This window comes from Etheostoma cragini, chromosome 20 (genome assembly GCF_013103735.1).
Source record: "Etheostoma cragini isolate CJK2018 chromosome 20, CSU_Ecrag_1.0, whole genome shotgun sequence".
NCBI classification, from domain to species: Eukaryota; Metazoa; Chordata; class Actinopteri; order Perciformes; family Percidae; genus Etheostoma; species Etheostoma cragini.
The window spans coordinates 12426193-12451260 of NC_048426.1; the positions used below are offsets into that span (position 1 = coordinate 12426193).

A 25068-nucleotide genomic window follows, 5' to 3' on the forward strand; every position below is an offset into this window, starting at 1 on the left:
AGGACTGATTGGAGAGCTTCTTGGAACTTATATTAGTAATAAAAAGGCGGTGCTCTTTAGTAGAGGGCATGAACATATCCAATAGACAACAAGAAAGAAGCTTAGGTACTCATCTTTTATTTTTTTCTATTTAGAATGTGCCAGATGCATTAAAGGCATTTCATATATATTTTTCGTAAAAGACGAGCGCCTTGGCTTCTTCCTTAATAGCTGTGGATTATTATGATTCATGTTTGAGTCCATCTATAAAATGTGTAATGAAGTACCAATATGAAAAATAAAGCCTAAGACGCTACATGATAGTTGACAAAACCCTGACATGTCCAAACTGGCAACATTTCCAAGACACTTGAACTGGTTTAGGTGGAACAGAACACACAAATTCTTAGTAAGATATTTAGCAAGGTGAGTTGGGAAGCCGTGGCCATTATTATACAGAAGTTATAAAAGCACTGAATATTTAGTTTTTTCTTGATGCGTTTATGATTTATGCCATTTATTGGAAATTTCAACTGTTTACTGTTCCTGGATGTGAATATTCAAGGCATAAAACATGCTCATCAGGATGCTCATTTAGCCATATATCTGAATTATTCATGCAGCATGCTGTTTGGAATATAATCTAATAGCCAAGGACCCCAGAAAAAAATTTGCATGAACAAGCACCTGTGCATAAATCGTGAAGATTGATGAATGAATTAATGGCCAAACCCAAACGGTCATTTGCAAGTCATAAATGTTATTCACGGCTGTCAGTTAACCTCCACCTGCATAATCACAGCCTTTGAAATACTAATCAAACTGCTTTACCTTGATACATTGACTACTTTGTTCCATTTTTTCGAGGATACATTCGAGAACAGACACAACAAAAACAAGGGGGTGTAATTTTGTCGGCTTCCTGTTGCACAAAAGAGGCCATAAAACCTACAAATACTCATCACGCTTGCTCCCTTCAGACACATGGATATGCAATCTCTGTATTTTTGTCAACAACAGGTGTATTTTTGCTGCTCTGATGTAGAGCCCAGAGCACAAGAAATAGCCCAACTAAATGCTATATTGGTGAGCTGTGCCACTTTAACCAACCTCCGTACACCTGAGTTTCATTTGATGGTCCTGTTTTTCACTTCTAAAGATCACCCGAGATGCATATGCAAATAGATAATATTACACACATTCCTACACCAGCTCCGGTCCCAAACCAGCCCGAGTCAGACATCTTATCAGCTTATTAGTCCTGCTTTGTGTTTTTTACTTTTATTTTGTAGTATCCAAGGCTGAGTATATTTTTATTTTTAACAGCAACATTTTTCCGGTATATAGTAAACTTTTGAGAAGTAGTGAAATGTTACAGCTGCGGAGTTTGAGGATCGACAGGTTGCCTTGAGTGAAGATAACATCCATCTTACCTATGCAGTCCTGGTTGTCAACATAATGCACCTCATTCACTCCCAGGCCTTCCCTTTGATACAGCTCTTGCTCCTGCACAGAAAAGGCCACATGTCAAAAATCTAGCTAAAAACTATTTAAAAAAAAGTGTTGATATAAAATGATGTTATTTCTAAGTGGCTTCAGAACATCATCCACCTCAAAAAGCAATAACCAATAAACAGCAAACCAACAACAATACGTGATTTAAATAATGAGAAAGAGGCTTAAACCAGAATTGTGGCACCTTAATCAGAGACCTTGGAAGGGAACAACGTTAAGAGATCACAAGAGAGAAACACATCTCATCACGTCCCCTGAGAAATTAGCATTCTAAGGAGAGAGCGCAGGAGACATAGTGAGAAAATATAAGTTTGAAAACGGAGATGAGAAAGACAGAAGAAGCTTAGTGTGCCAACCACTTCCTCCTTTGGTTTATGAGTGACATCACATGCCAGGTTTCTCAGGATAAAGAAGTAAACCACACCAAATCACGTTGGTCTACACGTTGCTCACCCACCTCTTTCAAAATACGCTCGTTGAAGAACTGCTGCAGTTTCTCATTGCAGTAATTGATACAGAACTGCTCAAAGCTGTTGTGTTCAAAATACTCTAAGAGAAGGGAAAAAAACAGAAGACACAGATTTAAAAAAATATATATTTCAATTAATTTTCAGAAAATGACCATCTTTGCAAGGCCGATGTTAATTATGTAGTCGGGGAAAATTAATTCTCAAGCAAGAGCCCTGGTAATGAAGTGGGTGTGTATGCATTAGGGTACTCATATTAAGAAACATGCTGCCCAAACTAGGGTTTCTCAAGTGGACTGAATTCTAAACAAACCACTGACAAAATTAGCTCAATGCAGTCTGTGAAATTTCAGAAATCCATAATTCCATATATGTCCATGCTTTTATGTATATTTATTTTGCTATGTTATCAGTCATGTTAGGCTAAATTTACACATTGTATGTATGTATGTAAGTTTCATTGAAACTTCCACACTTCATTGAACACTAACTGCCTTCTATTACCAAACCCAGCGATGTCCAACACCCCGATGAAGTTGGAGGAAGTCTCGAAGGGGAAACACTGGTTTACTCGTTTAACAACATGATCGAAGAGGCGGCTGTACACTGCCTTGGCCAGGGCATCGCGTGCATTGTTTGCTTGTTCCACCTTAAGAGGCACCCTGCAGGGACACACAAAGTGGGGCAGTGAGAGACATGCTGAAACTGGGACATGCTACTCTCTTATTAAACCTCTCATTTTTATTTTTTGCCCTAATCAACCCAATTTTCATGTGGCAGCAAAACTTTAACTGTGATGAAGTGACACTTTTTTTGCTGCATAGATCCCCTTTTGATCTCTATAGTCAAGTTAGGCAATCATTTTAAAAAGAGGGTTTCTGAGCCAACGATGAGGTATTAAAACTAAAATATGAACCTTGAACTCTACTTGACTCTCTAATGGCGCTTTAACACAATTTATTTTTAAATTATTAACAGAGGGGTTGACTGTATGGACAGAGTGCAGCTCCACAGTGACCCAAAGTTCAACTCACCTGTCCCAGCTGGTAAGAAGGGGAATTTTAAACGAAAAGGTCTATCCCTTGTTAAGATAGACCCGTACTTACTTTTTCTTTGGCTATCCAACCTACCCAGTCCTAATAAGACAAAACACAAACTCATCCATTACAAAGGGTAATAGTCTATCTATACCAAAGCTATAAGGTACCCTATTCAGCCAGAGAATAGGCAATCTTTTCTCCATTTCACCATGACATCAGTTACATTTGGTAAATCTTAAAAAGCACATGAGATCCTTACAATTCATCTCAGTGACTGGCATCCATTTCAATGTTTAATATGCACACTATTAAGAGGCTGCCGGAAACTGTCACATCCACCACCCCTCCCTGTAACCCTCAACCTGCCGGGGGTAGGGTTGATCTGTCTGGGGCTCAAAGACAAAGCCAGGCCCCTTTGGCTCCACCTCTTCCCAAAACACTAAGCCTTTACTGTACTGTGTCCATGCACCCCTGCCTCCTCAGATACAAGCTGCATTATTTATGTGGAGAAAACACTTCCAGGCCAGGCCAGCATCTGGCCCTCCTGAAATATTCATTTATCAAACCTGGTCCCATCACTCAAACACCACATCATCACCAAAGTACAGAGGAGCAGTGCCAGTAATGCTGCACCTCATTCTCTTCTTAACCTGAAAGAAGTCACCACAACCTCATTCTACATTTGTGTTATGTGTCTGGGGTTTGCTGTGAGTAATTTAGACAGAAACACAGATCACTTAAAATAAAAAGGCTTGATTCAGTATCAGGATTTAATCACATCGACTTGCACAATATTGAACATCTTAATACTTCACTTAATAATGCAGGACAGTAGAAATCAGTACAGCAGCAACTGCCCTGTCACTGCCCATGTTGATTCAATTCTAGTTAGTTAATCTGTCTAGGATTGTGAGATATTTCCAGAACTATCATGGATTCACTGACTTCACACAGAGTTCAGTTGTCATTTACTGTGACAGTGACATCTGAAGGAACTTCCTCAACAACAACAAAATTGTAAAAAAAGTCACAGGTCTTTGAAGCGCTTTCAAGAGTACTGTTGTCCTTACTTGATAACTGTTCCTTTGACGCCCCCTGCTGTAGTGAGCATGACTCTGGTTGTGAGGCTGACACGCAAATCATCCTGGTCCAGACCAAGCAGATTAGCACAGTACTCCAGAGTCTGGCCTGACTGATTCTTCAGGACACAACCACCTGAAACCCACACAAGCCAATTACAATCTGTGGTTCTGAAATGGTTTCTCTCCCTTTGCATCAGCCATACTTCCTAAATAAACTCTCAATGGGGACACAGCTACAAAGCTACAAATATAAGCAGAAATACGTCTTATAGTCATCTACTGTATGTAGGTGGGAGAATGAAGGTCAAAAACTTGTAGCTGTGAATGTGTGATATCAACAGTTCAGTGGGTGTATATGAGAATGAGAAGTGAGGGAGAAACTGTAGAAATGGCTTCAAGAAAAGCTTCAAAGTATAATTATTTAATCCACATAGACTTTGATTGTATAGTTATAACGACAGGATCATGGTTACCAGGGCAACACTGTTTCTCTTTATCAACGTTTAGGATAAACCTTTGTTAATCCCTGGAGGGAACTAGTGGTAACATCAAAGGACAGCAGAGCTATTTTTCAAAAGTTTACATTGATCTAATACTGTAACGCACATACTGTACACTGTCAGAAATAAGGGTACAGTAGGGGTCCATTTCTGTCACCCAAGGTACAATCTGTACTAACGTACCCCATAGGGCTCATTGTTGGACCTCAAGGAACAATATATACCTTTTTGAGGGTCAAAAGGTACATATATGTTCCCAAGCAACCCTCAAGGGTACAGTTTTTGTACCCTTGAGGGTACAGCCCCAGTGACAAGCCATTGTACCCCTAAAGGTACAATTATGTACTTCATTTTCTGAGAGTGTATGTGGAATTCACATTTATTGAAAAAACTAATAAATATATACTTTTCAAAAAAGAATTAAATGAGCTGTTTTCAAAGGAATTGAAAATTAATATTTTGACCTATGTTGCCAAGTAGGCCTTTTAAGGGAAGAACCCTCTAGAATAAAGGAATATCTTTTCTTATTTCTGGCAGCAGACAAGCTAAATAAATAGGACAGCTTTAGGGGTTTGCATGAACAGATATAAGCATGTGTCTGTAAAAACAAACAAAAGAGTGCTAAACGCACAAAAACTACAAAGTCTTTTGAAATACTGAGACTCGTAAATATTTATAACTACAGCATCTGTCTCACCTGAGGAGCTTCCTGTTTCTTCAAAGTCAATGTTGCCCAGATGCAGAACGCCAGCAACCACTCTGAACAGGTCCAGCTTCTCAGTGTCGTCCAGCCCAATCTTCTTCATGGCCACACACATCCTGCTGAAGTCACCCTGGTCGTCAAGAAGAGGGTCCTTTAGAGCGCCGATCTGTAGATGCTGCAAAATACATGAGTGAGTCCGAAAAATCAGAGATCAGAAGTGAATAGGACAATGTGTGAGCATTCAATTTAAATCATGATTTACTTTAACATTAAGACACAATTCACAATTGCTAATCTGTGTGTGCATGTTCTACGTTTTAGCAACTTCATTAAATTGTTCATAAATACTGAGCAAATCTGATTTTAAGTTGAATTGGAGGAGACCAAACAGCCTAAACTATAACAAATGTTTTGTCATTTCAAAAAACCAAAACATTTTACATGTGTTAAAATAGCCTCCACAAGCAGCACACAGCAAGCACTATGACCTTAGGCTGCCCTGCTACAGTAGCTTTGTCTCCAAATGACACAAGTACTGTAGAATATTAATATAATATTATATTAAATATTTATTTAATACAATTGAAGAAAAGAGCCAATATTATATCTAGTAATATCTCAGGGTATGATGACAGCAGAAAACAATCAGGCATGCAGTGTGAACTGTCACAGCGTGTCAAGATACAGTGATAATTAACATGAGCTGCACAATTATAATGGGATGTATACTCTTGGTGATGCTGTAAGATAAGACCTTTCACAGTTTTTGTATTGAAAGAACAAACGTCTTTAATTGCACCTTTTTTTAATGTTTTATTTATGTGTCGACTATTTTCAAAAAACAAATCGTCAATCTTTAACTATCTGTAAACTATAGGAAATTTCAAATAATTGTGCAGCCTGTGAAGTATGACTGAAAAAAGCTAAGTAGGCAAACATCCATTATAGTGTATTGTATCTATCCAGCCCCAACCCCACCCAAACCTGACAGCCACATGCAGATGCAAGAGGAAGCATGCACCCTTATTTCCTGTTGGACTACAAACAGCAGCATGTAAAACCTGAGAGTCTCAGTGTTTACTTTAGAAAAACACAGGATAAAAGCAAGCAGCACAACGCACTGATAGGAAAAGAAAAATCACCTTATTGTCCTATTTAACATGGACAAGGGGAAGGATACACAGATGAATTAATTCACATATTATTTATTAGCAACACATTAATAATTGCACAACCACAGAACTTACATTGTTTTGATTATTAGGTAATTAGTCATGGTTATATTTCTATTTTGTAAACACATACAAAAAGAGAAATAAAGGTCCTTTCACATTAAATATTTTGTTGAACTTTCTTTCATTAAAATTGTTTTGGTTCTAAATTCGTTCTAATTTCTCTAAAATAATGCTTCTTATAAATATAAAAAGTATAAATGAAACATGTGAACCCCCGGCTGCATTACTAGAGAACTGAAAGCACCGCCTTTGTTTACCACTATTTCTCTTGATTTTCCTCAAACTTTGATTAGCATAAAAGAAGATAGTATTCTATCTTAGAAAACAATGAGTAAAATGCACGTGTATAATTAGTCCCTGAGAGACTAACATGTCACCCTCTTCTTATTGTTTCATGATAATTATTACACATCTCCTGCAGACAGTTAGACACTGGTACTTTTTCATGTCATGCATAATTCATCACATACACAGACCTAAACACATATCTCGGCATGAACTATTCTTATTGACCAGTTCCTGTATGTCCTTTCACATGAGCAGCCAATTTCCCTTGAATTTGTGTCTGGGATTTGCTATAAGTCATGGCTTGCCCATCATTATTAGAAAAAGAATAACGTATATGGAGATTAATTTATGTATCCAGGTAATTGTAGTTACAACAAAGCTTTAATTTAAAAACACTGGATAAAAAATATAAATTACAAGACGTTTCAGTGTTCATCCAAACACCTTCATCAGTTGTTTAGTGTGCACAGGAAGTATTTCTGGTGTTGTGTATTAAGACCAGACTTACTTCCTGTGAACACTTTACAACTGATGAAGGTGTTTGGATGAACACTGAAACGTCTTGAATTTTATATTTTTAATCCAGTGTATTTTAAATTAAAGCTTTGTTGAAAAAGAATAATGTACATCTATCTAAAGGATTGATTGCACAGGAAAGAATCAAAAAGCATTGCATTACAATTAATACTTTGTTGTCCTTGAAGTTAAGTAGGCAAATTTAACACCAAATTGTCTAAAAATAATCATGCATTAGGTTATACTGAGTAAACCAGAACAGAACGTGATATTACCTCGGGACTCTTGCGGTTCTGCATGATTTGTTTATCAGCGTCTTTACTGGCAAAGTATCTGGTACATCCTCGGTTCAGGTACTGTAATGGAAAAACATCCACTTAAATACATTCAAACGTAATCAGTGTTTTGAAAAATTAAATTCAGACACAGTATAAATGTTTGGTGGCAAGCAAACCTAGTGGGGATATCTGTATTGATTTTCATCGTCTAAAAGATTGACTTTGTTGTGTTCAGATGTTGCTCCACAGCTGACTAGTAGTGGATCACATGAAGTAATTGCCTTTGTTGATGTGGGTGTCACCTCAGGGACCTGATATAATGACACTATGATAACCACCTAAAGGAACAGCTTGAGCTGCTTGTTGTTCCGTTAAGTGTTGTTTTGTAGAGCATGTAAAAGACAATAAAGGTTGGGGTAACACCTTAATGCCCCCCCTCCAAATTTGCCACTGCTGAGTTGATCATTGCATTTAAAAAGGAAATAATTCAATTGAGAAATATTTTGTGACTGAGTTCACTTGGGAGAACCCCTTGACATCACTACAAATAAGCTTCTGTGACATCTAGTGGTCCTCCATAGAACTACCAACTAATGCATACAACTAAGAAAAAAAATTCAAAAGTCCATTTAATCACATAAATAATAATTTAGAAAATGATTTCTGTCGCTTTGAAAAAATACCACCACCCCTCAATTTAATTCCACTTCAGAATGGCACAGTTGAAATGATCTTGGCTCCCAATTCAGTATAGTGTGTGTACATGGCACTGTCTAAGCCCACTGACCCTGAAGCTGTCCGGAGAGTCCAGGTGCAGTTTCTTCTTTATGTCCTCGGATGCTCCGGCACACAGCCTGTAGAAGATGTGGTAGTTCCTCTCGTCGTTACTTTGCATGCAAATCCTCGACTTCTCTAGCAAGTAATGAGAGACAAATCCACCCACAACTGCATTCTGGGAAGACAAGAAAAGAATTGGGTTTTAAAATCAGATTTTAAAATTCATGGTCCACACAAAGAAAATTATAGAACAACCTAGAACATAATCAGTGACAATCTATTACCTTTTCATTGAAGTGGATTTCCACAAACTTCCCAAAGCGACTGCTGTTATTATTCCGGACTGTCTTTGCATTTCCAAAGGCCTCAAGAAGAGGATTTGCTGAGATTTGAAATTTGAAAAACAGAATCAGGATCACAATGTCGCAATATGGCACATACTACAATACAGATTGTTACTAGTAGTTGGTAGTTTTTGGTTCATATTACCTTCCACAATTCTCTCGTCAATATCTTGACCACTTCCATATGTTGTAGTGAGATATCTACAGGATGACATCAACAATGATTATTATGTTTATATGTTAAGGAGGTAAAAAAGTTTAAAAGGCAAAAAGACACTCACGCTAAAACCTAATCCACACTTTACAAACATTAAAGATTACTACAACAGCCTTCCTTTGCAAAGCAGCTACACCTTTGCTAGTTTAATTGGCAATTAGCTAGTTTAACGTTGTATTTCCACCTTTACAGTTCGTAATTTTTCGTGAGCTATTTCCAACCTATAAAAATGTCTTGGTTTGGAAAGAAAGGGGAAAATTTGATTTTTAACACCTGTTTATTATATATCTCCTGTGTGGACACACAATCAGAAGGGAGAGGACCAAAGGAGAGTGTAAAGGGCAATAAAGTTGTGGGATGATTCCCACTCATACCTGAGGACAAACTTAGTGTTTTCTGTCTTTCCAGCACCAGATTCACCAGACACTATGATGGACTGGCTCATCTTGAGAACCTTCATGTCCCTGTAGGCTTTGTCAGCTAAGACATAAAAAAAAAACATCACTAAAAACTACTAAAACAATGTGTTTCAAAAATACGACTCTGTCCTTTTTTTGTTTATATGATCACCTAACGGTGATTACTAGTTAGATCTCACCTATAGCATAGACGTGAGGTGGCAGAGTTCCCAGTGACTTCCCCTGGTACGACTTAATGGCGTCAGATCCATAAAGTTTGGGGATGTCGTAGTAAGGATTCACAGCTATCAAGATATTGGCCACATACGTCTGTGAGAAATATAAATACAGGCATCACTGGTCTCACTGCATTTAGGGAAAGATAATAAATAGCAAAAATACAAGTGTTTTTTTAAAAATAAGAGACAACAGAGACAAAAACGATCCCAGTGAATGCTGCTGAGACACACCTTAACTTGTTTCCATGTCTTGCTTTTCCCATCTACCAGCTGCCCCTCATTTCCTAAGTGAGCAACTGCGATCAGGATTGGGTTTGCCTGTCTGACTTTGTGACCCTTCTCTAGCTTCCCCTTCCCTCTTTACCACCTGGTACTTCTCCCCCTGGGAAACAAGGATATAGATCCGTTCCCCTGCTGTCCTCCAACCTGTTACTGTATCTCCTTATGATGCAACTGGATAGTGGGGACTTTAAGCCATTGCAGGGACACATCAAGGATTTAAACTTGTGCAAATGCAGACTAGTAGAGAAGGAGAAGAAAACATACATAGATGTGGTCTTTATTGTACCGCACTCTGACGTTGTTGAGAAGAGTGGCTTCATTTAAGTACATAAGGGAACCTGGAAACAGAGGAAAAAACAAATCAGACAAATTAAATAGACATTGTTCCGAATAACGTGTGTGAAAATGAACAGCAAACTGTGTGTTGACTTACAGTTGTCATCTACATGTTTGTTGACATCGTCCTCTGCTGGGAAGACTTGGCTCATCGGAGCAAGAAAGGTCTGGAACCCAAACAGTTTTCATTATCATAACATTTACATGATGTAATTTCCAGGATAGATCGACATGCTACAAGTGGCACTGTCTCTATTTATTCCTGCCAACGTTATGTACAAGATTATTCAGTGTTCTTTGAAAAGCTTATGACACAAAACAAATGTTTATTAGCACCACCAAAAAAGGGGGAGACATTTTAGGGCATAACAAAAAGCTAAGCAAGAATGCATAAACATTAATCATTTATCATGGTTAAAGATCACAGTAATGATGTGTGGAGCGACATGTTCCCTGGCTAAATTAGTTACTGATATTCTTACTCTATTGTTTAAGAGTCTGAGTTAATGGAAATAAACTCAATGGAACAAGCCGGCTGTGAGAGAAACAAGGGAAGACATGGCAGGATAATAAATAATTTGGTGGGAGGGCAACCAGATCTGCACACCTGAGTGAGTATGTGAGTGTATGCGGTGTGTGTGTCTATGTTTGTGTGTGTGGTTGAGAAGAGACGATGGTGGTGCTCTGTGCTGATCTTCCAGGAACCCAGCAAGTCACTTTATTATTAAAAACAACCCAAATCCCCTCTCAACAATGACTGTGTCTGGTTATTCCCTAGAGTATAAATCAATAATATTTTTCTCCCTTTACATGTTCATTACACTGCTTTTATCAATACTACTGCTTGTGTGTGAGTGTGCCCCGGTCTGTGCTGTGATGCATGGTTTATTACTCGCACAGGCTGCAAGCATAAACAGAATCTGCTTTGTCTGCCTGCTCATTCTGGACATGCCCATTAACAATAGCAACCATGTGAGAAATGTCTAACCAATAAAATTGACAAAGAAGAAGATGCAGTCCGGCTGAGGGTTGTGTACCGAGTTGAGGCCCTAATGAGCTCCACACTACAGTAAATGATCACTCAATGAGACTTTCAGAGCTTTAATGAATGGGATAGAGTGTATGCCCTTGCAATAAACTGATCATGACCATTCAAAGTTCACATGTATTCCAAACGAGACTCGCTGCAATCTTATTTACATGTTAAGCTCAGTGTATTTTGAGTCTTAATATTATGCCGTCATCTGTCAGTTGGGTAAAAATAATTGCTCATTTCAAATGGAAATTTGACTCAGCAGGTCTCTTGTAAGTGGTGATATCTTGAGGTTAAAATAAAGTAAAAACTTCAAAATATTACACCTTAAGAAAAGTTACAAAATAATGATAAAAAGGGTGAAACTCTATTGCAATGCAAACAGAAGTTTTTTTTTGTCTACATTAGTAGATACTAAGAATTGACAGATACAAAGAATTCATACCTATGAGCACGACTTTTTACCAAAGAAGCAATACGCTTCTGTAAACATAAGAGCAAGACAAACGTAAAGCTATCAAACTTAGTAACAGACCGTTCTTCTAGTGGCCATTTTGATTCTTAATGTTATTGCATTCCATGTATAGCTGTTCCAGTACCAGGGCTCTGCTATTAAGTATAGTGGCTAAACCTTAACAAGCCAAAATGTTTGAGGTGAGAAAAGCCTGCACTGTAGAGCTGAAGCAATTCAAATTTTGCTGTATTTAATTAACTCGGAAATAATTGCAATAAACAATATGATTTTCTCTTTAAATCCAATTAAAAAACATTCACTTACGTATTACTTTTGCAAACAAATTGAAGTTTTGTTAGATCATTGTTATGACCAAGATAATCTAATACCACAAGTACACAGCCTATGTTGTAAACCACGCCTCTTTATTATAAAACACTGTATTTTTTTCTTAAATGACTATGACCATTAACAGGTATACGCCCTGTGATCTTAGCTAATGTTAGCAATTAATTACGGTTTAAACAAAGAAATGAGGATAATGTAAAAACAGTTGCAATTAGACAATTTTTAAATAATTGTTAAGGGCCTAAGCTGTAGTGAGAATACTTCAAACTTAACAAATGCAGAGGCAACTGCTAAGCTACAGTACATGTCTGTTGTAAACATCAGACACATCAGTAGCTGCGGGACACGTGACGGCTCAGGTGTAACAGGTGGCCTTTACCTCCTAATGAGCAGCTCTCCCTCTAGGCAACACTATCAGCACACATGCTGCTGCTCTCTTTATTTATTCATGCCTCTGTACATGTGGTCTCTCACGTTTCTCATATTTTACACACTGTTGCACCATTCTACCTTAAATTGATTACGTTTAAAACCGTTTCTTACACAGGGCATTGTAATTCTCCATGAAAGCCTTTTTTACAGTGGGGCTCAAAAGTTTGGGCACCCCAGTTAAAAAATGTGTATTAATGTGCATTAAGAAGCCAAGAAAAGACTGAAATCTCCAAAAGGCATCAAATGACAGTTTAGATATTCAAATGATATGTCACAAAAAGTTTTTTTCCGATTTTATTTCCATGGTTCACACTTTCAAAATAACAGAAAACTAAAATATTGGCATCTTCACAAGTTTGGCCACCATTCAGGCCATGATACAGATACCTTGTACTGTCCCCTTTGGCAAGTATCACATCTTGTAAACACTTCTTGTAGCCAGCCAAGAGTCTTTTAATTCTTGTTTGCAGTATCTTTTCCCATTCTTCCTAACAAAAGTCTTCCAGGTCTTTGAGATTTCTCGATTGTCTGTCACGCACTGCTCTTTTAAGGTCTATCCATAGATTTTCAATTACGTTGAGGTCAGGAGATTGTGAAGGCCATGGCAAAACCTTCAGTTTATGCCTCTTGATGTAATCCATCGTGGATTTTGAGGTGTGATTAGGATTATTATCCATTTGTAGAAGCCATCCTCTCTTTAACTTCAGCTTTTTCACAGATGGCATCAAGTTAGCGTCCAAAATTTGCAAAAATCTTATTTAATCCGTTTTTCCTTCTACTCGTGAAATGTTCCCTGTGCCACTGGCTGCAATATAACCCCGAAGCATGATTAATTCACCTCCATGCTTAACAGTTGGACAGAGGTTCTTTTCATTAAATTCTGTGCCCTTTCTTCTCCAAACTTGCCTATGATAATTCCGGACAAAAATTTCTATTTTAAACTCATCAGTCCACAGAACTTGTTTCCACAATGCATCAAGCTTGTTTATATGTTCATTTGCAAACTTCAAATGCAGATTTTTGAGGTGAGGACGTAGAAGAGGTTTTCTTTTGATGACTCTTTCTTGAGACCATATTTGTTCAAGTATCTCTTTATAGTGGAATGGTGTACCACAACTCCAGTGTCTGTCAGGTCTTTCTGGATGGATTGTACAGTCAAACGTGGATTCGGACTTGCTTTTCTCACAATCCTGTGAGCTGTTCTGTCTGATATTTTCTTGGTCTTCCAGATCTTGCTTTAACTTCCACTGTTCCTGATGACTGCCATTTCTTAATAACATTCCCAACAGAGAATATTGGCATCTGAAAACGCTTTGCTATCTTCTAATAGCCTTCTCCTGCTTTTTGAGTGTCAACTACTTTCAGTTTCAGTTTTCTAGACAACTGCTTAAAAGAACCCATGGTGCTGATTGTTGGGGCAAGGTTAGATGATATTAAAAAATTAAAATTGACATCACCTGGTCTTTCCAGACGATGATTGAGAACAATCCATGACACTGTCAGGTCTCAGCTTTCCAAAAGGGGTGCAGTACATGCTTAAAACTCTGCAGGGTGCCAAACTTTTGCAGACGCCAATTTTTTTGTTTTCTGTTATTTTAAAAGTGTAAATGATGGAAATAAAATTTTACTTTTTGTGACATATTATACGAAATTCTAATGTGTCATTTGATGCCTTTGTTTTTTTTTCCTTTTTTTCTTGGCTTCTTTATGCACATTAATATAAAATTTTTACCCGGTGTGCCCAAACTTTTGAGCCCCACTGTATATAGTAGATGAGCTTACGAACGTATGCATTTGTGTACGTTGTAAGCGCTCTCCTGATATTAGGCAATCAACACCCAACTTATGAGAACTACTCAATGAATAAACAATTATCATACCAACAGAGCCACATGAAAGGAGAACAAGCACCAGCCCCTCACCCATATTCCCAGTTGGACTTAACTTTGCCTGTACATGGAAAGCTGGCATGAGTGCTTGTGCCTGCTTGTTAGCATGTGTGATGACCCACCTTGCCCTTTTGGTCTAGTGATTCGACGGTGAGCGTGTCAGCTCCTATGTCGACTATCATCCCCAGCTGGAACCCATCGGTGGGGTGGGGCGCCCACACTGGCTTCCCATCCTCCATGGTTTACTTCCAGTCCAGCACGACCACACAACTGGGAGAGACCAAAAGGGGAAGAGAAGCAACATGTATAATGCAAATTACATATGTGTTTTAAAATAGATTATGCAAAGAACCAAACACAGTTTTGCATTTTTTCTGAAATACTTCAAACAAACTGAATTTACTTCTAAGCTGGTGCCTGCTCCCCAGGGCTTTTATTAGCTACACAATATGTATTTTACATTTTCTTCACAGCTGACAAACAAACATTGATGTCAGCACTGCTAATTTAACATCTACTTTAAGAAAACATTCATCCCCTGTCCCTTGTAAGGGTAATTTCTCAGTGTCACTGTTCTGTTTTATTGTTATGCACCTGATCCGGATTTGCATGGCAGCATTTTTAGTCCTTTATTATCCCTTCACACCCCACAGCACAGACTCTTCACCAAAGTAAGTCATGATAACCTTTTAATGCAATAAATGTTTTTCTCAGTGAACATAAGCATTTAATTGACATGGAGGCTATTATCAAAGTAGTTAAATATGACTTAAACCTACTAATGTGCCCCACTGATGCTGTCTGCTTCACTTTAACTTGTTATTCCTCCTTATGATAGATTAGAGGTTTTATGAATGGGAAAGGACTGGAGGAAGTCCTGCAATCTCTAGTGTGGATAACACAACCCTTAATTACCTGACATAAAGTACACAGCCATACAATCCAATATGAAGCATCTAAGGTCTGTCAGTGTATGCTTGGACCGTGCAGTGGCCAAGCTACGGCAGGTAATCCTGAAACAACGCTATCAAACTATTGACATCTTGATGTGAACTGTACCTTGTATAGTACTTTCTGCATACTGACTATTATGCAACAAATTCCCAATTAGAAAGTTCAGAGTTCCATCAACCATCTGTGTATAATTTGGAAGTCAAACAAAGACAACAACATGTCGGCAGATGGCTCTTTTAACCACGATATTTTTGCATAACTGTATGTTAAAATTGTACAACTTCTTTCTGTAATTAACATCAGCAGTTGGACCCTGGCAGATTTAGAGCAAAACCAAGAGGATAATTCTGTCCGAATCTTTTGACAATAAAAATGTCAAAGAGTTTTAATTATACATTATATACTGTATTTTCATTACCAGTTCTTGCCTGTTAATCCTACAACCACATAATTATTCAAAGCAGAAGTGCTGTTGTTATGCCCGAGTATCCCATTTGCTTCAGGGATTGAGGTCAAATGTAAGAGAGGACTTTAACATGGACTCAAAGTTCAACACTACATCAACTCAGCAAAATGGTTGATCCAACCAAGGGATCAAATAGAGTAGGGCGGTTTATTGTTAAAAATTGTCCAATACTGGTATCAATACAAATGATGTGACTTTGATACCGGTTCCTTAACATTTTTTTTTATACCAACTTTATAATATTATTATTTTTATTATTATTATATATATTATATCTTTAACAAAAAGAAATTACAATATTGCATATTACGGCACATATCTTTTGTATTAATTTTGCAGCAGGAGTTGTTCCTGCATGTCGCTACAACGTTAGACAGCCAATCACCATCATTATTAGATCTTGGTAGAAGCTTGCTGTATGCTCATTGGCTCACTGATGCTGATGGGATTTCCTCATTGTGTTTTGAAACTGGGTATTGAATAAGTGGATTTTTTGATCCTCAATTTTTTAGAGGCAATTCAGTCATTGCCTCCAAAGTGTTGAGGTATTGGGTACCCTAGACTGGAGATGATAACCTGTCTTGACTATCTCCACTGCTTTTCTGTCTTTCTTTTGGTCCTAGATGAGGCAGAACCACAATGTTCTGTTAGAAAATATGTGTGATGTTGGTTGTGAATTTACTTTTCCAGCTAAGTTGACAAAAAACTGAAAGACTTTGTGAATAAACACAAGGAATAAGTGGTAATCCTATTAAAATGGAGATATAAGCTCCAGCTGGTGGAGAACTGTTATTACTTGTCCCAGCAAAACCACAGGTCCGTATGTTCTAAATAACGTTTAATTAAATGTGTTATTTCTGGAGAGAGAATACAGCTAGGCCTATGTTAAATTTTTACAAAAGAAGGATGATTTTGGAGAACCTCTATGCACCTTTGCAAATGCAAAAAAAACAAAAAGGCAATAATAATGTAAAAGATTTGTAACTACTTGTAACAACAAAACCTGGTTTGCAGTCAATACTATTTAATTGTATTATAAATACTATTACATAAATAAAGCAAAACTCTTTGTTTACAATAGATGTCTTTGTCCAGGGTGGGGCAACAGCTGAGGATGATTTTACACATTAAAAAAGGCCAACCCACCGGCAAGGTCAAAATTAGAAAAAAGAAAAAGAAAAAAAAAAACACTAGAGAGAAGCAAACTCATAAATTTAGTCTGTTGGATTCATAGTAAAAATGTATTGAATAAGATAAAAGCTTCTAAAAACGTGGTTGCAGAAAGAAGAGCAAGCCAATTGATTTAACGCTAGGATGCAAGCTACAGTCACTACATGTCAATACACATATCTAACTCAACATTTACTTTAGCTGGCTGCAACAGATGAAAAGGCCCCATCTGTAACTTTTAGAAACTTTGGTTGTGTGTGTAGACTATATGGATGGCATATACTATTTTGGCAGTGGTGATTATTTGGTTATCAAACAACATTTAAACATGAGCAGGAGTTGAAAAAATGCCCCAGAAGGAGGGATGATAAAGATTACTTCCCCAATGTGAGATCAAGGCTTCGGAGATCTTCAAGAGCGTCTTTGTGATATGAGTGATAACGACAAAGCTTTCCCACAGTTACATACTTCAGGCCAAGTTTAATCCAGAATGTACATACTATACACTCTTTTAAAAACTACATGACCACCAAAAGCTTAAATTACTACACCCATTGCGCTACGATTTAAATATCCCATTATACTGTAAAAATAACAAAAAAAGGATGCTTAAAATATTTGCCTATTACAAAGAACAGAGTCTGTGTTGTCTGCTGCAAACTCAGTACTATACACAACACACACAAAATAACACCGCTCTATGTACAACGAGTTCTGGGATTCTCATGCTACTTCAAAAACAAACTTTCAATCAATCTGGTATATTACTTAGGGAGACACCCTTCAGCCTTGAAGTCTACATCACTGACTTCTTTCAACAGAGACATCTAGAGTAACTTTGACTCTTTAGCCTTAAATCCTCTTAGTATTTGACCCTAATCCAGACAGGGAGGTGAGACGCTTCAAGTGTGATCTAACCCAACATACAAAAAACAGTGATCAGTTGCGGTGAGACAATGCAAATCAGCGGGGTGTCGCATATCCCATGAAACACAGAGACCCATACAGTACAGAGAAAAGGAAACATATACGTATGTACACGCAAATGAATGGACACTGGCTGAAAGCAGGACACACAAGCACGCCCCTTGTTTCCTGCCTCTTGTTTCCTGTTCTCTACCAGGCAATAGGGATATGGAAAATTCATTGGATGTAGACAACAGACCAACAGGATGAAGAAAAATGTGACAGTTCCAACTTTTAAAAGGGGCATAGTTATAAAACATTGGGATGATAGATTTGTTGGTTTGAGAGGGGTTAAAATTGGCTGAGGGGAGGCCAACATGTCAGAAATGCTATAATTAAGCACACAGGACATTGTCAAATTAAATATATTCAAGACAACCTCACAGTTAAATGGATTTGAACATTCTGTGCAAGAGTATAACGGTGCTGATCCACTCGTAAATCAACCATTTTGACTACTGTAGGAGTGATTGGCAAACTAAAATTATAATTCAGGCAATGCTGTTTAATAATTAAATGACATTATAAGTAGTTTGTATACAGTAGGTAAAAATACACGTTAATCCAAAGTATACTATCTCAGGCTGTTCTACTCACTGAAAATTGTAAAAGTTAGAGAAAAGCAGGGACACTTACGTTCAGGGGGTCAAATTAACGATCAGGGCGAGAGGAACGACATTTAAGTCCCTCATGCGGATGTGTACTTGCAGCAGCAGTCCAGCTTGCTCAGTCTGTGGGACAGAGCTGCGTTTTGTCTGGATGACACCCTGTGCTCGGTGCTCCGGTGAGCACATGTGACGTCACGCCGACAGCACACTGCTGAAGGTGCGTTAAAGTGCTGCTCGTAGGATCCAGTGTCAGGTTTTTTCATTTATTATATTATTTTTTTTTTTACTGGCTGTGTTTTACCAATGATAATAACAAAACAGCAATACTCCTCCCCTCCGTTTAGCAGAGGTAAAATAAGCATTGGGAAAATAGACTAACTTGGCCATCTTGTGTGTTAATATTACCGACATATTTCTAAAATTGTTTGTTTTTCCTCGCAGCAAAAGAGAAAATGTGCTGTTACATTTTACTGTTACCCCTTTAACAGTGTGCAACTTTGTTGTAACATCCACTTTTTAAAATCTAGTGAGATAGAGTAAAAACAATGTAACCAACAGTGTATTTGTGTGTCTGATAATGTAAGGAATATTTTATTTTATTGCTTATTGTCATAGAATACACAGTATTTCTTGTTTGATCATAAAACTGGAATTAGAGGACACACAGTTACTTCAGTGGCTGGCATGAAAAGACAGCAAGTGTTGCCTTGAGAGTCATGAATATTTGAGAGGCAGGTAAGCTAAAACGTTTGGGGGGGATTTTTGAAGGAGACACCCAATCCACCATTGAAAGCCGCCACTGGGTTTGTAAATCTAATTAGGATATCTGATCCTCGTGCATATGACCATATCTGATTACTGACACTAGATGACAGCATGTAAACACTAACAAGATTATTTTGTTCGCAAGTTAAAAGTCCAAGTTAGTATTTGTATGACATCCTAAATAATGCACGACAAAGGCAATCACCACCAGACCATATCAAACACATTTTATTTTGGGACACAACAATGTATACTGTTCGACAAACAACAACTATTCACCATCCACTAGTGATATTATGTATTCATTCTTTTCCACTCTGGTCAGGACTAATGCACATAGGCAAATATTGTATTGGGATTTAAAGTCTGAATATACATGTACATATGTACTGTATATAGTTACTGTAATTCTAACTTACTGCAAAGAAATAAAGAATGACTAATGGCTAATGGCACATTTATATCCAAGCCTGTGGAGGGCCACTGCTGCACTTGGATGGACAATGACTCCATCCAGTGGCCACAAAGGGGACAAGCAGATCTAAATCCAAATCCCAAATCATCAACTTTCTTACAGGAAGGCAGGGAAGAGTAAGAGAGGGGAAGCACGGAGAATTGATCATCACAAGGAACCAGCATACTCTGGGGAAAAAATAGTGGCAGAAATGCTATACAAGAAAATTATTCTATTTGTGTAACAGCCTAAATGCTCAACTTGGATTGATTCCTGGACACAGTGTTGCACAAAGCTTGCAGGAAAGGGTTAGAAACTGACTGTGAACAACAGAGATTCAATTTATGTGGCATGTTATAAAAAGACATTGTTACTTTGTAATTAAAAAAAGAAATACATCCAAGGCAATTGAAAAAATGTGCTTTTCTAAATATCTGATAGTTTGAAGTGTGTATTTATTGGACCCCTCCACTGTCAATCACTTGACTACTTTCCCAGCCAATTAATTGTGGGGCCCCAGCTGCTTTGGACTTTATCTGTGAACTGTTTACGAATATCCTATCACACACATTCTGTGGTGCCTGTGGAGGAACTGCAAATGTTCCTGTAAGACCACCAGTGCTCAAAGCTACAGCAAGTCTTTGCAAACTGGCTGCACTTCTCTACTTCAGTCTGGAAACAAGTCTGCAGGTAGGCCATCCAGATTTTTTTCTCAGGGTTATGTTGATTTCTGACATAGACATTGCCAAGTTTATAACAAAAAAGCTGAGTGTGTCTTTGGTTTAGGCAACTGTGGTTCTGGATGTACACGTCTATCAAGCAATAATTCAGCAAGAAGATGTGCATGGATTGGACAATTGTTTTCTCTCTCTCATCTATGGCTTCAAATGTGTGGTGTTTTTGTTTAAACAAATATTTCTCAGGATAAAGAAATCATGCTTTTTGCAGAGGTCATTCTAGGTGTAGTAATGTATTAAAATTGGGTAGGGTGTGTTCTCTTAGGAAGTCAGCAGCTTGCAAAACTGATGTTTTTTTAAACGATTCTTTTTTCTTAATGTCTCTTGTTTCTTCAGTATAGCCCACCAACCAGCCCATGTAAAGGATGATAGGAGAGAAGCAGTTACTGTCCATGATACTAATGTCTGTGCTGAGTTTACTGACACTACAGACATCATATGGACAGCACTTGACAGAGGAGTCCTGCACTGTTCAGATCCTTGTCCCTGGACTCAAAGGCACGCCATTCTACACACTTTAGATACATACAAAACCAAAACATAGAATCTGCCTTCATATTTTCTTATTATTTTTTCTTCTGTAAAAGGAGAACCAGGAGAGAAAGGACAAAAAGGAGCACCGGGGAGACCCGGAAGAGTTGGCCCTCTTGGAGAGATTGGTAAAGAATACATTTGCTTTTCAATGCAGGGGAAAATATTGACCATGCACCCAAATGTGCGCATCCTCCTTTTTTTCAACACTGCCGCTGAAACTGGGGTAAAGATCACATTGCTTGGGCTGATAGTGTGCTGTTACATCACTACCAGGCCATCCAGAGATGGCCAAGTGTTTACATTTGTAGGAGATGTTGGAGGAGAAATGATTTGTGTAATCCACTGCTAGACAAGTGTTTACGGAAGACTTTAATGAGGAGTGGATGGTGTCCACTTTTTTTTTTTAAAGGGATTACATAAACTGCATTTTAATTAATGTACCCATAGCAAAAGGGATTATTGGTTGAAGAATTTCAGTTATTTTGATTCCCATTTTGGTAGGTGCAGAAATGAGAGACATGTGGCTTTTTTAAAGATTATTTTTGAGGCTTTTTAGGCCTTTATTTTCACTGGACAGATGAAGACATGAAAGGGGAGAGAAATGGGGAATGACATGCAGCAAAGGGCCGCAGGTCAGAGTCAGACCCGCAGCATCGAGGAGTAAACCTCTACATATGTGCGTCTGCTCTGCCAACTGATCTAACCCGGCCACAACATATGGCTTTTTAAATATATTGCACAGTAGTAAAATAGTCCTGTCATACACAATCTTTTCAGGTCAAACTGGGCTTAAAGGACAGAAAGGCATTATGGGACATTATGGAAAAGTGGGCCCGAGTGGAATGAAAGGTAATCAGAAAATGCCAAAATGTACATTTCGGAATGCATCAATATGTCCCATGCAGTTGTTTAAGAATGAATTAGGTTTTTATGAATAAGTACATTTCATATCTTAGGGTTAAAAGGAGACATGGGGGATCCAGGTCCAGCAGGCCCTAATGGAGAGCCAGGTGAGTTATTCAATTTGTCAAATATATTATTGCTTGATTAGACGGTCACATTTGGGGAAATGGGAGAACTAATTAAGACGACTGTGTTGTAATCCCACACATTTTTGCCTTGTCAGGTGTTCCATGTGAGTGCACACCAATGAGAAAGATGATTGGAGAAATGGACATTCTTGTGACACAGCTCTCCTCTGAACTGAAATTTATTAAAAATGGTATGATCTTAGCATTCTTTAAATGTTATTTCCTATGTCTTAAAAACTGAAAATTCCATGTCTTTTTTTTGTTATAAAGCAGGTCGAGGTGCTATATTCAAAAATTTGGGGTCACTTAGAAATTTCCATTGCACTCCATTATAGAAAGAATACCAGCTGAGATCAGTTGCATTGTTTTGAAACCAGGGCAGCGGTTTTCAGATTACATTACATGCTCACTTTATTGCAAAAGGGTTCTCCAATGTTTTTCTAGTTATTCTTTTAAAGGGGGGGGAGGTTTAAAATGGAGCATTCAGACAGAGGGTGAATAGAGGTATATTTAGAAAGACTGTATAAGAAAAATAATGTTTTCTTTTTTTACATTAAAGCATATAAACATGTTTTAGTAGAAACCCAAAATACAAATATGCACATGTAAATGAGCATAATATGGGACTTTAAAAAAAACATTGAAAGGTTCATCACTATCAGCTCTCGTGTCCATGCTTTTGCTTCACTTGTTATCCTCATAGAACTGCAAATGCTGGGCATGTCAATGTGAAATTTATAGAAATATTAGTGCTCATTTTTCAGCACTGCCCTCCCCTGCAGCTGTTGCTGGCATAAAAGAGACAGACAGTAAGGTCTATCTGTTGGTGAAGGAGGAGAAGCGCTACTCCGACGCTGAGCTCTACTGTCAGACAAGGGGAGGGCACCTGGCCATGCCCAAGGATGAGGGAGCCAACTCGGCCATCGCAGGGTACATAACCGAAGCAGGCCTGAACAGAGTCTACATCGGCATTCATGACCTGGACCATGAGGGTGTTTTCACCTACGTGGATCTCTCTGCCATGACCACTTTCAGCAAGTGGAGAAAGGGAGAGCCCAACAACGCCTATGACGATGAGGACTGTGCTGAGATGGTGGCCTCTGGGGAGTGGACTGATGTGGCGTGCCACCCTACCATGTATTTTGTTTGTGAATTTGAGAAGGACAGTGTCTGAGATCAGTCTGTGTTGAAAGGACTGCTTACATAATGGATAAATATAACAAAAGTTACATGTATTCACTGTGTGTACTACTTCTATCTGTAAATAGGGTGACAAAATGACATGCAAGTTGTGCAAAATACTCGTTTTTTCTAGTACTTTATACTTTTCCTTATAATCCTAAAAGCTATTTATTTTCTTAATTCACAAAACATCCAGTGTTTTTGTTCTTTTGTATGAATGTTACTCATTTTAAGTACACCCTTAATCTCCTATACTCTGTGATTCATCAGTGTTTCATACAGCATTCCAGGCAATGTATATAGTTTGTATGTTATGCAAACTATCCAACAAGCAATATTTGCAATGTGGAATATCAACCAAAAAAGCAAATGTAGAGTTGTTTGTGCATAACATAAAAAAATATTCAAAGATTTTGATTTCAGTTGCATGCTTTTAATCATAAAAATTGGATCAAATATGCATTCTGTATTCATTATCGTATTCTAAGTTATGTGGTGGTTGTGAAATAAAAGTTCCCAGATAATATAAAAACAATGTGTCCTTTTTGTATTTGGTACCCCTAATCTGACTACATTAATATCTATAGCAGCTGAAACAAATCTAGCAGTGTACCAGCCTCCACCCAGTGGATAAAAACTACTTTGTAACAATTTCTCACATAGGAATGTAAAGTTAGTAACCTTAACCATGGTTTAGTTCTATTTAAGTGTCCCAGTAAGCCATGGCAGCTTGACAGTGAGCTAGTATGAACAAAAACAGTACCCTGAAACAGGAAGCAGCAAAAATTCCACCATCATTAATTGTATTATTTACACGTTAATTTCTTGCTATAATTAGTGACAGCCTATGCTCCTGTTTAAAACATGTCAGCACGTACTGTAGTTACCGACGCTAAAAATAAAACTTATGTTTGTTAAGAGGTATTAATTAGAACTAATTATTGGATATTTTTCTATAAGAATATTCATTTGGTAAAAATGCTGAAATCCATCATACACAATAAATAACATCTGATGATGTAGTCCAAACATATTATACTGAGTTAAATTACCACTGACAGTTTTGCCGTGACATGTATATTATTTAAAAGTAAAGTATTCTCTAAACCCAAGAGAGTTTTAAATAATGCATAAATAATTACACTTAGTAACAATATGACAGCACAATGTTTGTTGAATGACAAAACAAGACATTAGATACCTTAGGTTATTATGGTATTTTCATCTTTGAAAACCCTCTACAGTTTAGTTGTGTGATTAATAGAAGTTGTCTTTCAGCCCTGGCTGCTTTTGTTTTTTAGGACGGGCATCCCAGCTGAGATGATATCCTATTGAGTCCCTCTATGAAGAGGAATTTGAATATGCATGATTCAGTTCTTCTAATAAGGCAAAGCACCAGTCCCCTAAGAAAGGAATAATTAAGGCTTAGATGAATTATGCATTTAATTGACCAGAACTTGTCTGGCAAAAACCAATTAGGTGCCATTGTTGGCGCAATCACTGGTTACATTGTGGTAAACAATTTGGACATCTTGGTCCATACAGTGGTCTGGCAGACAATCTGTGCTGAAAAAACGGCCTGTGAATGGGAGATATGGCAGTGAACGAATAAGAACTACAACCTGCATCTGATGTTGTATCCACTGCTATATCCACCATGGTAGTAGTAATCTTTAAAGATGAACTGAACTGGAATTTAAATAATGGTGATATAACAGATGTATTTTATTTCTTGTCACTGGTACCATTATTAAAATGGGTGAATTTGTTAAAAGGGATAAAATGGCAAGTTGAAAGTGTTGTTTTTGTTACATGGGCGCCGCCATGTTGGAATTCCACAATCTACTAC

General features: G+C 37.8%; 2 protein-coding genes across 6 annotated transcripts in view; one reads left to right on the plus strand and one right to left on the minus strand.

Moving 5' to 3' along the window:
• Positions 1-18708, minus strand: part of myo6b (myosin VIb) — a 39349-nt gene extending 20641 nt beyond the window's left edge. For 2 of the 4 annotated variants that reach the window (XM_034859223.1, XM_034859220.1), the window contains exons 1-16: positions 18545-18708; positions 14475-14622; positions 10294-10363; positions 10125-10198; positions 9540-9669; positions 9316-9421; positions 8870-8925; positions 8665-8762; positions 8391-8555; positions 7601-7681; positions 6429-6437; positions 5281-5461; positions 4072-4216; positions 2466-2623; positions 1952-2043; positions 1413-1485 (exon numbers count right to left, since the gene is read on the minus strand). In XM_034859223.1, the coding sequence (XP_034715114.1) occupies positions 1413-1485; positions 1952-2043; positions 2466-2623; positions 4072-4216; positions 5281-5461; positions 6429-6437; positions 7601-7681; positions 8391-8555; positions 8665-8762; positions 8870-8925; positions 9316-9421; positions 9540-9669; positions 10125-10198; positions 10294-10363; positions 14475-14591 (1555 nt within the window). In that variant the 5' untranslated portion in view covers positions 14592-14622; positions 18545-18708. The remainder of the gene's footprint in view (positions 1-1412; positions 1486-1951; positions 2044-2465; positions 2624-4071; positions 4217-5280; positions 5462-6428; positions 6438-7600; positions 7682-8390; positions 8556-8664; positions 8763-8869; positions 8926-9315; positions 9422-9539; positions 9670-10124; positions 10199-10293; positions 10364-14474; positions 14623-18544) is intronic. The other 2 variants (XM_034859224.1, XM_034859221.1) reach the window with 1 other exon arrangement.
• A 1592-nt stretch (positions 18709-20300) lies between these two features.
• Positions 20301-23590, plus strand: colec11 (collectin sub-family member 11). 2 transcript variants are annotated; one of them, XM_034859280.1, is made up of 7 exons: positions 20301-20425; positions 20809-20970; positions 21060-21131; positions 21784-21855; positions 21963-22016; positions 22133-22228; positions 22802-23590. In XM_034859280.1, the coding sequence occupies exons 2-7, from the start codon at positions 20838-20840 to the stop codon at positions 23209-23211; spliced, it is 837 nt and encodes a 278-aa protein (XP_034715171.1). In that variant the 5' UTR covers positions 20301-20425; positions 20809-20837; the 3' UTR covers positions 23212-23590. The 2 variants fall into 2 exon arrangements, with proteins under 2 accessions (XP_034715171.1, XP_034715172.1); XM_034859281.1 differs by having other exon boundaries at positions 22820-23211.
• The last annotated feature ends 1478 nt before the right edge of the window (positions 23591-25068 follow it).